This window comes from Hesperophylax consimilis, chromosome 14 (assembly GCF_061612785.1).
Source record: "Hesperophylax consimilis isolate HC1 chromosome 14, BYU_Hcon_1.0, whole genome shotgun sequence".
NCBI lineage: Eukaryota > Metazoa > Arthropoda > Insecta > Trichoptera > Limnephilidae > Hesperophylax > Hesperophylax consimilis.
This window is the reverse complement of record NC_142849.1, coordinates 3,891,068-3,905,176: the sequence shown is the minus strand read 5'-3', so window position 1 is coordinate 3,905,176 and position 14,109 is coordinate 3,891,068. Positions and strand designations below refer to the sequence as shown.

Genomic DNA, 14,109 nt, shown 5'->3' with positions numbered 1-14,109 from the left:
GTTTGTGAATGCAAGTTGTTTTAATGTGCCGTTTAGTTTCGTTTCGCCGTCTCTCCTCGTTTTGTAGTCATCATATCTTTCTGGGTCCCACCTAGGCGTTGTGAGTTTAATTTCTCGGCTCCAACACAAACACTAGGAAATTTGTCTTTCTTTAAAAGAAAGATAACTGCGGGTCCCAGAGTTTGGTTTTCCGTTATTATTATTATTGCACTTTTACCGTCGTAGTAATTAGATTCTTACACACCGGTTCTCAACATTGGTGTGGTAAAGCCGGCCTTGAGCCTAGTTTAAGACCGTTTAACCAAATATACGCCATGGTAATAAGTAGTAAGTGAAGTTTTCGCTGTTCTGATCTTACGCGTAATATTTACACCGCGTTTAAGGGGGTTAGTGTTAACACCGTTTTGGATCCATATCCTTTCACATAGTCCTTTTACATTTTACTACTACCGGACATTTACCCGCTAGGCATGCCTGTATCGTCATCTCTATTACCAGCAAAATTCTATACTTTCGGCTTCCATTTTACCATCGAAACAACCCCGACCTGTACCGAGATATCATCCGCGCTAGGCATGCTTGTATCGTCATCTCTATTACCAGCAAAAGTCCACACTTTTTTCAATCCAGCTTCCATGTTACCTGCAATACAACCCCGACCTTTCGTTCATAATTGCATTCCCCGTAAAAATTACAAACAATGCTGTAGTGCGGCTTCAACTGGTTTTCGTACTGTCGTAAAATTTCCTTAATTATTACACGCTAATAAATCTTATTCATCGTTTCCGCTTTTATGAATGGAAATCAGAAAACACCTAGGTTTATTTGCGGCCTGTTCAATGTCTAGGGAGCGGCAGTTTTTTCTGCTATTTTCATTGCATATTGAATGTTGCAATGTGGCCGTAAAATCCTTCAAGTTTAGCTTTATGCCAATTGCTGATGGTCATCTTTATCTGTGCAGATGGTTTTTAAGGCTCTGCTACCATTTAAGGATACTCTCCTTAGGCCCACATATTATAATTTGATATTCAAGTGTTACCCACGCTATCAAAAATCCGGGTTCGATCTCTGTTTATGGATGGTTGAGAGTCGTTAAAATCCGTTTGACGCCACTATAAAGAGCGTCTTTATGGTCCTGCCGCTGAGAGCTCCAGTGGAACGTCTATTTTTGTTACATGTGTCGTTTATGAGAAAGACGGTGAGCCTGCCTATAGCTAGAGTTATGCTGTTGATTATCGTCTTCAATATCGTCAACCATCGCTTTAGCTAAACTAAGGTTGAAACAACTAGGTTATAGGCTCAATGGTCTTAGGTTCGTTTGGATATGTAGCGCGGATATGACAGAGAAAGTAGTGTCGTCAGTGTGGGACGCAAAAGTGGATGTGAAATAGAAGTCGGGAACAACACAAGTAGACATGACGCGATGAAGTGAATCAAATGCTAAAGTCAGGTCAATAGTCGGAATTACAAGGGATACATCAATGCAGTAAGGAGTATGTACCAAGCAATGTACCAGTTGTATAGCGTTCCATCGTTTTGTGACCACAGTGAACATTTCGTGATGGTTGGTTAAATTTAAGGTAACACAAACACAGCAAAGAAGTGATCAATGATGATATTTTATTAGTATCAGGGTCATTTGTGTCGTTTAATTATCCAGTATTTATGTAAATGCGGCCAAATGTGACACAGTGACCCAAGTGAAATCGCGATTACGTCCTCATTCCACCCTCTCTCCAGGACACCACCGGTCAGACCAGTTCGCTATATTATAATATTATTATCTTATTTCGGCTTCCAACCAACAGATCGCCTTCGCCACATTGTTTGCTGCAACTTCCCGACACCTCCTCATCACCAAAAATCACCAACCTGAATAACAAGTTTTGATCTACTCTAGATGCTGAAGTTTTTGGTGGACCAGTGTCTGGATGCCTTTTTTGGAAGTTGTCTTATTTTGATTGGCGTTGATTTGGTCGAGGATAACCTTCCAATCTGTGATATTACTTTTGCAGTCCTTCTGTCTGCATTTAAAGTAGGGCCGCCTGCTGTCTTTGTGGGAATCTGTGCAATGGATACGATGTATTTAACGGTCTTTACGAGCTTCAAGAAATAAATCCGCATTGGGGATGGACAAAATATGTTTATTCTTTTTGGTTTCATCTTTCTTTGGCATTCATTATCATTTTTGGACTCGTTCGATATTTATATGACTCTCGCTGACGTTAGTTATACCTTCAACAATTATTAAATATCTATTTCTTATTGTCGTGTTTTTGTTCATTTCTTTGATTACTAACTGGCTTTGCTTGAGTTTGAGCACCTTTTCTAATTGAACAATTTTAAAATATGCCGTTTTGTTGCATATTTTGTCAGTTGAATCGACATTTCAAATGAATTCAAATGAATTTTGTCAGTTGAATCGACATCTCTTAGCACATGATGGAAATTGTGTTGGTAGCTCAATCTAATTGCGTTTGCCTGGAAATTCCAGATAGATAAAACTAGACAGTTTTCATGGCACCAGCTCACCTTTTCTAGAACCAGTTTTTGTTGCTTCTTACACACATTGACTTCTTTATAGAGTTGTGAATACCTAATTCAACCCTACCGCGAGGAGTATAATGAAATGTATCTTGATTTAAAGTCAATTCATTATTGTTGGAGATTTTGTACAGCAGCGAGATTGCCAAATAAGATAAGATTGTCGAGAAAGGTACGTTCATATTGATGGTGTAAGTCTTTGGACTTGGTTGCAATCATTAACCTTTGATTATTGTGTGCTTTCTTATAATATTCTGTCTCTGAATTGTTATATTGAAAAAGGTTAACATGATTTTCATTTGCCGAGAAGTCATTTTCTGAATCATCGTAATTATGGCATCATTTGCCCCCGGGGGAGCTTTTGATCTTCTGTTGTCTTTCCTGTTGTAAATACAGTTTTTTATCAGTTTTAATTCCACTTATGTTATGTCATCGTTAAACAAAAAATCTGAACTGGAAGGCATATTTCATTACAGCGTTTAAAGCCACAGGCGTTGTTTTGTTGTTGGTTAGAGTTGTTTGCATTCTTTGTGGAGAGAGAAGGAATTCAAGCTCATCAGACTGACATCTCATCTCATCGGGATATGTGCTTTCTGAGGCGGTGCCGCTTTGTGTAAACATTGAAATCACCGGCCGAACTCTAAACTCCAACTCTAAACTTTACATTCTACAAAGTTTTTCAAACTTAAATGTGCTCACCGCCCCCTTATTCAAAAAAAATATTTTCAACGCATCTTTCGCATTTTTTTTGTTTGTTTCTTAACTAATACATAAACATTATTTTATTAGTCGATTGGTTGCATACGTACAAGCTTACTACTGATAGTACCGTGTGACTTCTTTCCGTGGCTTACCTCGTTTTTAAAGGAAGATGCAGAGAGATTTCTCTCGAAACGATACTTGCCACGGAAAGGTCGGCTGACATGAAGCTCTCAGCGGTAGGATTATAATAATTATAAATACATTTGCATGTTTCCTTACAAAATAAAATCCGTTGAAACATGCATGAACGGTTCATGTTTATGATTCTTGTGACATGACTACATTATTTTAAACGCACTTTTTGTTGCCCCTTATTGTTTATAACTGATTTTCACTGCCCCCCTGTTGCCTTTGAGGCCTCCACCACCCCTCCAGATCTCTGGAGGGGGAGCGATGTCTTCCACTTTGGAAATCGCTGTTTTCCACGCTGATAATACCTAGATCTGCTAGTTCCTAGATCCACGCTTGCGATTTATCTCGGATGTCACGGTGGGTTAACATGAAGCTTCGCTCTTGTGTCATTCACTACTTTGTCTAGTTCGGTTTGAGTGTTTACGTCTGAATTCTGTTTTCGCCGTCGGAAATGATTTAACCTCGTGAGAACGGAATTATCGTCACGCCGCCGTTAAAACAGATTTTAATGGTCTTTGCATTTTATGCGCTATTCCAAGGCTCCTTACAGTTGGCGTCGGATCAAGTGGGAGAATTAATTATCCTCCGAGTATATTATGCACCCATGAAGATTGGATAAATCAAAAGAGATTTTACTAAACAATCCTTCATGTTTTTACAAATTATTCGTTTCTTATTCATTTTGACAAATTTGTCTTGTTGAAATTTATTTCATTTAATAATCTCTTCACTTTGTTGCTTTCCTGTTATTCAATATTTGGGTTATTCACAGTCCTCCCCATTAGAGGGTACTCCTGTTCCGAGGCGGACTGTAGCCTGTTGTACGGGTGTTACATCATGGATTCCTCATCTTATGTTTTAGTTTTAATGTTCTTGTTTTGTCCTGTCCTGCTGTTATTGTTATTCTAAGTATTGTCATCACTTTGTATAAACAGTATATTTAGTGATATAATATTAGATCTGTATTTGGTAAGGCACATTGTAGGAATAATTTAAAGAACATGACCACTTATACTTAATTACCGTTTTAAGTTTGTTATATTAAAGCGCACTTTAAGTGAAATGACACTAAACTGCGCTATATAAATGCCATGTTATTATTATTATTCATATATTCAAAAAATAAATCTTCATGTTTTTCATAATTTCAATGATTTCCTCATCTCCATGTTTAGTTTGGCTTTGTTGTTTTGTTTTAATTGATGCCGCCTCCAAAAAGGAAACCTTTTCGTAGTTTACATTATTTCTTAATTGTAAAGCCCGCTTTCCAACAAATGACATCTTATTGTTCCTACTAATACGGAATTAATCGACATCATTAGGCCTTTAGGTTCTCTGTTTCACTGAAAACATGAGCCATGTTTCGCGAACATGCTTCTAAGGTTAGCAACCTTTCATACTGAAGTTTTACGTCTCAAGAGTTGAGAGAGATTCTTGCTTCGTTCCTGCGAATTAAAGGCATATTTACTGTTGTGCAATTGCGAATTTCTTAAAATAGTTCTGGCGGGCAGTCGGTTGTTCGACGCTCTTCCACACAGCAGTGATGCGATGCCCAAACCAAATATTAATTTTCGCTTTGATACAGTGCAAAGTTTTCCCTGAATTTACCTGCATACTGATAATGTATATCACCAAATAAAATTCGAAAACATTCATAAAAATACTTTTGATAATTTCAACGAGGATGAAGCAAAGCACGGGTTATGTACTCGACGAAATAATAAACATATTTAATAAATACCCATATACAATTATTTAAAAATTCTTCTAGGTATTACATTTCATCTAGCACATGTTTCTGTACCTGTTTGGACATAATGGGATAATGCACAGCAAGTTATCTTCCATTATTGAAAACGGTAACCGATCCAAGCAGAACAGTGACAAAACAGAACACATTTTAGAAAAGTGATTATATAAAGTCGTGAAAAGTGATAAAAAAAGGGTTTGGTTAGTTTTTTTATCACTTTTTTCAATATTGGAAGATACTGGCAAACCAGAAAAAATCTGAGTGTATAATGAAATAAGATTCTAAAATTGCCGAAAATCACATTCTTCCCTCAGATTTATTTAATTTTCCCCCGTATTTTCCATATCTACATGGATTCTGAGTGTGCTGTGGGATGGAGTAGAAGGGGAGGGGGTGGTGGGTGGAGATAGGGAAAGCAGGAGCGAGAGAGAGGGGCTGGAGGGAAAGGGAGACGACGGCAAATGGAACAGTTGGCCCGCTGCCAGGGTATTCATAGACCGCCCGCACCAACGAGGAGACTAACATACTGTCTATGTAACAGGGATGGACTGGCAGGTTTCTTCTTGCAACTGTTAAATCCATCACCCCACCACGCGGCGAAATGTGCATTGATACAATCAATCAAAGACTTGAAATTAGATTCTTGTCTTTGAATCACCTGTGCCAAAGTGGAAATCAAAAATGCTGATGGAAAAAAACTGGTGCAACTTTTTGAATTCATAGTCTATGTAGGATATACTTCTAGTTAGTTGAATGTAATTTTGGCCTGGATTGATTCATAATATTTTTATATTATTTCGTGAACATTTCCATAAAAACGCCAGCATGTCTGACGAGAGTTGCTGGCAAGTTCCAAGGTTTATGAAGTTCACATTATTAATAACATAGTTATGACTGAAACTTCAACTCGGTCATCGTGTGGAGGCATCATCGCAGGTGAGGGTCACCCATTCATAAATTATTTTGGCCTTCAGCGAATAATGCGAACGGTAGATAAAACTATCACCTTATTCCTAAGGCTGGTGGTTATTCCACCGCACATTAGTTTTGTTCCCTCCTTTCGCGATTTGACCAAATAATTGACGAGCACTGACAGTTTAGTGTCATTCCGTTCTTCACTGTGAAAAATGGTGTTAACCACAAAAGTGCCTTGTATCAACCTCAAATTGTATATATTAAAACAAGCACCAAATGAATAGTGATTTGATACCTAAGTAATTGCCTATTGTCGTCAAAATAAAATTATTGTCTTCTATGATTAAATATTACAATTTGAGGTTTTACTAAAATTTATTAGTTATTCCACTATATCCACAGGGTGGAAGATTTTCTCAGTATCGCCCTGGTGTAAGACCACCATTCAGAATTGAAACGTTGCTTCAAATGGCTTCAGCTGTGTTTGGTGACCAGATCTGAATAGCCAGGCACTCCCCACTACCTTCCTCCCCATCTCCTTACACTCCCCACGACCTTCAGTCTCCCAACCACCTTTTCCCCATATCTCCCCCCGTACTAATTTCAGCCCCACAACATACCCAATTGGGGATGCCATACTCTCGCTAGCTCCAGATGGTGGGGAACAATTGGAACTTCATATTAAAAAAATAGATATTCATCCTAGACTTGTTAAAAAGTCAATAGATATCGCACATTAACATAAAAATGGATATTTTTGTCAAATACACTATCTAGATGAAATGAATTTTAAAAAATTGCAGTTTAATTCGGGTAGAATATTGCAATCATGCATAAAGGAAAGAAGCCAACAAATATGCGTTAAGGAAATGAATATAATGATTAGGCTCTCAGTCGAAGTACGATGCAGTCAAATATGAGTTGATTTTTTCGAATTAGATCAGTGGTCAGAGAACTTCCCCGAAAATTAAAAGGTCCTGAATCTTTTTCATGTCTTTTCTGTTTCACATTTTTCGTTTGAGAGTCGTTGACATTGTCATCAATGATACATTTTTACAATTTGAGGTTTTACTCGAGTAGGTTTTACACTATGAAAATACGAAATGATGTGTAGTTCGTTATGCTTGTCATCAGTTACTGATACAGAATATTTTAAAAGTCTATCTTCCAATGCATTTCTTTCGATCCTGCTTCTTATCCTGTCATCGCTTACATTCAAACATACACTGTACACGTACACAATACATCTCTCACTGAACATCGAACATCGCATTTCAGCGATAGCTCCCTGATCTGTCTCCCGTCGATAGAGAATACCAAGTACCTGCGCAGGTGATATACCATCTCTGTAGATCGGCGGTCGCTGGTGTCGGATGCTGCCACCTTTGAGTCCAATCAGGCCGATTTGTTGTAATTAGGGCTGACAGCTCGTTAATGCGATCGGGAAAATCGCCACCGTTGTTTTTCATATTCGATATTGCGGTATTACAAAGATGTTTGTACACGATTAGAACGACATGGTTTTTTAAATTACGTATAAACTAAATTAAATCAGGAAAACTTGAACAAAATGATCTTATTATATACTAGCTGTACCCCGCCACGCGTTGCTTTGCCTCAGTCTGTCTGTGCAGATAGAGAAACAATAGCGCGTGTTGCTTTTACGTCCAACAGATGGCGCTTTATAAAAAACATATTTTTAACTGTCGCAGGTGACATCTATATAGTATAGGTATATGAAAACACGCGTATTCGAATCCGACGTTGTGTCAAAATTTCAAAGCAAACGATGAAGAACTTTCGAAGATTTTGACCAATCGAAGATTTACAATAGCGTGTGTTGCTTTTACGTCTAACAGATGGAGCTGTTTTTTAAAAATAGCATGTTTTTACCTGCTACAGGTTAAAAAAACCTGTCACAGGTGACATCTATATAATATAAGGTATATTATTTTTTAAATAACACATCCGCCCTGATGATGGACACTGCAATGCTGTCCGAAACGTTGGCTAAAGAAGGAGTTAGCGCAACACGGCATAACATCCCAAAAACAAATAACAAAAAAAGCATTGATGATATTTTATAAGCCGTCAAAATGTTGATATTTGTGGCTGGCCGAAAAGCGTTTGACATCACACGCATTATCATGCGCGGCGGTACTGCCATTCGAATTATGAATTGTACTGTCTCGTATGACGTCACGAGACACCATTGCATACGTTTTACCCAAGTTCACTTTGAAAGCTCCTACCCTAACTTAAGTAGTCATTTTTTGAGATATTGAATGACTAATTTTACTGTCGATAATAAGTTTTTAAATTAATTTTATTACATTTTCAGTTATTCCTTATTGGTCAAGTTTTAAAGCATACTTTCAGTAATCCTATTTACGTGTGACAGTAGTTTTACTTGGTTGATATAGGTGGCTTGCCATTGTTATGGTTATGTCGAGATAAAAATATTTTTAATATTTTGATGGTGTGTTGTTTTGTAGTCTTGTGTTAGCGAGCGCGACCACCCCGCCGAGAGATTTTAAAACACGCCCGAAATAGCACATTACAAATTGCTAGTAGAGATGCTCTCTCCGCCTTCCAGCATAGCTTTTCTGGGCTTCATAACAACATGCCGGGATTGTATTTGAGAAATATTAGCAGTTGGCAAGTCAAAAAGTTACGTTGTCTTGACGCCCCGAAAGCATTTATTTATCTTAGGGAAATAAACAGTTTACAATGTGGTTGGTTAATACATGTGCAATTTATTGAAAATGGAAAAAATGCTCGGAAATTGTATAATTTTTTTTTGTAACTAAGAAAACATCCAAGTTTTGCAAATTTTCTTTTTGACATTTTCTGTTTGAAAAATTCAACGATTCTTTTTTTGAGTAACAGAGGGCGCCACTTATGTTTACAACAATCCTAAACTGTACAGTGATTAAGCTAATGATACCATCAGATTGTGCGATTTGTAAGAAATGTTTTTATGATATTTTCCGAGTTCATTTTTGTTTATATGTAATGCCTAAAATGGAGACCACACAGTTGACACAAACTCTAGATGGCTTCGTATGTATACAATGTATAGTTTGATATTGACAATGTTTGACGTTGATGACGCCTCAAATCAGATCATCTAGTGTTTTGGGTAATTTTAATTTTTATATTAATTCTACGCGACGTCCAGATCTTTCTGTCAGGGCAATCGTCATCTTTGAAGAACGAAAGAACACGAAGGAATACGCCTGAACTTTGAGACATGTCATGTTCTCATCAGGAAAATGTTAACCGTTTTCAAATGTTAACACGTTTTTCCCGGATGTGCTTTTGTATCGAAGGTATCAACGATGCTTTCTTTGGAACACTCTTCATTGAAATACCGATTGATAAAACAATGTGTAATGAACGTAGGTCGGAGATTATGGAATAATAGTGAACGTTAGTATCTGACGAATGTACGTCGCGAATGGAGGGTACAAAAGGCCAGTTCGCGCGTCAGCATCGCTCTTTTATTTTGACCATTACCAGTATTACTTTAAATATAATGTACATTTGTAATTCGGTAAAGCATCTTATTTTATGCGCTATCTCACTTTGGGAGGCGGTTTAGGTACCGCTGCCCCGGGAACCATTCATTGGATAACTAACACCTCTGCCATAGATGCGCCTGCCCACCAGCTGTGCCCAACATCATTCCCAAAGATGACACAGGCCCTAAGGGCCTCCTGCGTGGGGTTAATGTAAAAAGAGAAAGAATTGATTGGGTTTTAGATTGGTGCAGTCCAGATGAATCGATCTCTGCAAATTATAACTCGGATTTTTACACTGATGCAATTTTCTACACATTTTTCTTTTACAAATTGATATTCTGCCCGTATTATGGCATGACAGTGAATAAAGTTTGGAATCTATTTTAGCTTTAGATTGTTTACTGATCGGTCGATGTGTTGTGTATCGCACGCTGTCCGTTTTTTTATTTATTATTTGGCAACGCATTTAATGGAAAATCGGGATCAAGCATCAGTAAAATGCATCTAAAAACAGATGGCATGGTATGAGAAAACCAATCCAACGTAATAAATATCTTCGATAATTAAGAAATGAAAACATTCTTTCTTGTGTTTTATTTGTTGGTTTCTTTAATCTTTTCAGTTTCAATTTGTGGTTTTCGTTTCTAAAAAGTTTGTTTTATTGAACTGTTTTTTTTTTTAAATCTTATCAAATAGCCACACTAATATCTTGTTCAATTAATTTTTGGATTTGAAAAAAATTACAACTGCTTATAGGTTGCTTAGTTATTAATTAGAATTGTGTATGTTGGTGCGTATTTGTTTACTTTCGACAGTGAAACTTCACTGAGAACTGTTTTTGGCGTCAAAAGGACAACAATTTTATTGTGTAAATTGATTTGAATTATATATAATAATTTGAATATTCAAAAATCTTTTACTGATTTTCGAAAAGTGTGTTTCTTTTCAATAATTTCAACATTTTTTCAATAATTACAGTCGGTGAACGGAGAAAAATGAGTATTGCTGATTTATTAAAAATCTCTTCAAATTTTTCGCGATCCGTTTAAAAAGGGATTGCCGTTTCCTGATAAACTAAGTAAATTCCTCATACGATCATCTCGTATATCGGAACATGTGTTAATGCATTTGCATTTGTCTTGATATTATTATCGTAATATGACACTGTGATAAAACATTGCACTTTTACTAAAAGTTTAACATAAAACCTATAATTCATTCGTCAAGGGTCTGCAATCCCATTTTAATGGGATTACGAATAATTTGAAGAGAGTATTAATAAATCAGAAATACTAATTTTTTTCATGTACATAGTTAACATATGTGAGATGAATGAATATAGGAGAGAAATAGAGAGAGTAAGGGTGAGTAAGAGAGATGGAGCAAGAGTGGGTGAAGGTAGGGAAGGAAAAATTATTATTATATATACCCATAAAGTGATTGCTACATGAGGAAGTTAAAAAAAAACTGTTTGTCTAATTTTTATTTTTCTTTTTTGCAGTTCAACTTCGTTGGTCGGATACTTGGGCCCAGAGGAATGACTGCCAAGCAGCTAGAACAGGAGACCGGCTGCAAGATCATGGTCAGAGGAAAGGGCTCCATGAGAGACAAGAAGAAGGTATGTCCAGCTTCTTGCCTAGACAAACATTGAACCCATCTTAGATATTAAACAATTGCCACACGTCAGCGTCAAGTGACAGGGAAGAACTTTAATGATGATCTGAGATGTGTCTATACACTGAGATGTCTATACACTGAGATGTCTATACACTGTTATGTCTATACACTGAGATGAGATGATACACTGAGATGTCTATACACTGATATGTCTATACACTGAGGTTTATACACTGATATGTCTATACACTGAGATGTCTATACACTGTTATGTCTATACACTGAGGTGTCTATACACTCAGGTGTCTATACACTGAGATGTCTATAAACTGAAGTGTCTATACACTGAGATGAGATGATACACTGAGATGTCTATACACTGATATGAGATGATACACTGAGATGTCTATACACTGATATGTCTATACACTGAGGTGTCTATACACTCAGGTGTCTATACACTGAGATGTCTATAAACTGAAGTGTCTATACACTGAGATGAGATGATACACTGAGATGTCTATACACTGATATGAGATGATACACTGAGATGTCTATACACTGATATGTCTATACACTGAGGTTTATACACTGATATGTCTATACACTGAGGTGTCTATACACTGAGATGTATATACACTGAAGTGTCTCCACTGAGATGAGATGTATATACACTGAAGTCAAAATCCATCATATTTGATGACCGTCGGCGCCGTTTTGATTTTTTAACATTTGTACCGCTTCCGTTAATTGGCGATTTACGGCTGTCAAGCATAGCGATCATGTTGTTATGCTCGCTACTTGGCCACAATTTGATCCAAAGCTAAAACGGGCCGAATCAGTGTCAGGAAACATTCTAATGTAAAAATGGCGCTGATATTAATTTTGATGATCAACAATATTTTGATGGAGTTTGTGACACCCCAACCTTAGATAAATGGTTAACACTATCAACTTATTTTGAGAAGATTTAAATTATTTTTATCAAAAACTCACTTTGCCTTAAATTTGAGTAAAATTGATAGCAACATGTTCATTTATCTAGAATCTTCTTCTACAAATAATTATGTTGTATAATGGTTAGATTGTTATTGCATTGAAATGTTGTGATTTATTTAGTCAATCATGGAATGCCACATTATGGATATGTAAAGGTAAGCATTATCATTGTAAATTAAGTTAAATTAACCGAAAAAATATTACACTGTTACACAGCAACTATACGTTACAAAGAGATAAATCATTGAAAAAATAACAACAACAAAAAACATGGATCATCATTTAGTAAAGTTGCAAAATGCAAGTGCAAATCTGAAAGGATTATATTGTACACCTTTTTACGAAAAAACTTGTTAACATACTTCAGAATGAGCTGCTTCTGTGAAATCACCAAAAACACACACACCAATTAAAGCTTATCCACTAATGATTTTTAGCATATTATGGCAAGTTTGAAAAACTTCTTGAGCGATCGCTTGCCATAATTGGACCTAAATATATGGGACAAGCGGTGAAATCTAGGTAGATTTACTGTCTTTAAACCACAGTGAGCTGTTAATATGTTAAATCGAAACATCGGCTATGGAAGAAATGCCCTATGGTCAGTTCACTATAAGCTAAAAGAGAAATAATGTTGGTATTCTTTATTCATTGACAAACAGATGGCATTAGATAATTCTTTGAAAGTGGCATAAAGTAACCCTGTCATATAGTATCAAAAGATAGTTAAAATTATCAGGTGATGAGTTGTTATAACTTTACTATTATCATCCGATCAACGGTCTTTTTGTGGAGTTTGTATCAATTTTAAAAATTAATTGGATTAAAATGTCGCCATGTTTTTACGCTGATTGAAAATAATTTGATAATTTGTGCACTGCGAGTCTTGCAAATGATAATTTATCACCTTCTACGGTAAGAAATATGGCTTGTCCAATCTGTGCACTGTTGGGCGACCTGTGTGATTCATGAATAGTCAACCTGCCTCAGATAAAGTCAAGCAATGTCAAGTGAATCTCTGACACAAGATCTTATCCAAGTGTTGACATCATACAGCATCTATTATTACTATTCAATGCTGAATTTCTTCATGTTTTCTTATTTTATTGATCTCGGATATTACATTAGGAAATAGATGTATGTATTTGTAAAATGCTCTTTATAAATACATCTATTTCGACGGACCCGAAGAACGATATCGGATGTGCAAAAATGTGTGTGTTATAGTTTTGCAGTAGAGCTGTTTACAGTTTTGTTTCTGCATTTTTACTGTTCTCGATAAGATATTTCTCCTTTAGGTTAATGCAAAATTTAGAACAACACTATATTTCTTGTTCTCAAAAACAGTAAAAATGCATAAACGAAACTTTCTCTACTGCAAAACCACAAATTTGCAGGCCCGACATTGTTCTTCGGGACCATCGATTTGAATTTCACTTTTGGTTTCCGGTAATGAATGCAAACTCGGAAGCGGAAATTAACCCACTTTCGAAATCACGAAATCTGATCAAGTTGAAACTCGACAGATTGTCGTTGTTGATGACTATACATTCTATCAACATTTGGCGGCATCACGTACACATATGCATTTCTCTGAAATCAGATGACATTAAACCAGTTCATAAACTAAATAAATGTTGGTCCTACCCAATCGTGATTTGGCACAGTTGCTAGCGCGGTTGACTTCGGTCCCTGGGGAGGAAGGTTCAATCCTCAGTCAAACCAAAAAAATAAATTGGCTACTAGCCCACCGAAGAGATGGCACAAAATTTAAAATCTTTTTTTTTTTTACAGGTTGATTTTTTGCATTTGTATTTACCAACAACTTCTTTCTGTATTTCTATTATTATTTCTTCAGTATCATCC

General features: G+C 36.5%; 1 protein-coding gene across 9 annotated transcripts in view; it reads left to right on the top strand.

The window, feature by feature from the left end:
• The window catches only part of how (protein held out wings), a 197,054-nt gene that overhangs the window by 166,107 nt on the left and 16,838 nt on the right, over nucleotides 1-14,109 (top strand). For all 9 annotated transcript variants that reach the window (XR_016303145.1, XM_089639445.1, XM_089639451.1 and 6 more), the window contains exon 3: nucleotides 11,129-11,245. Coding sequence is in view for 8 of the 9 variants with exons in the window: in XM_089639445.1 (XP_089495571.1) it covers nucleotides 11,129-11,245 (117 nt within the window). In the remaining variant the exon portion in view is untranslated. The remainder of the gene's footprint in view (nucleotides 1-11,128; nucleotides 11,246-14,109) is intronic.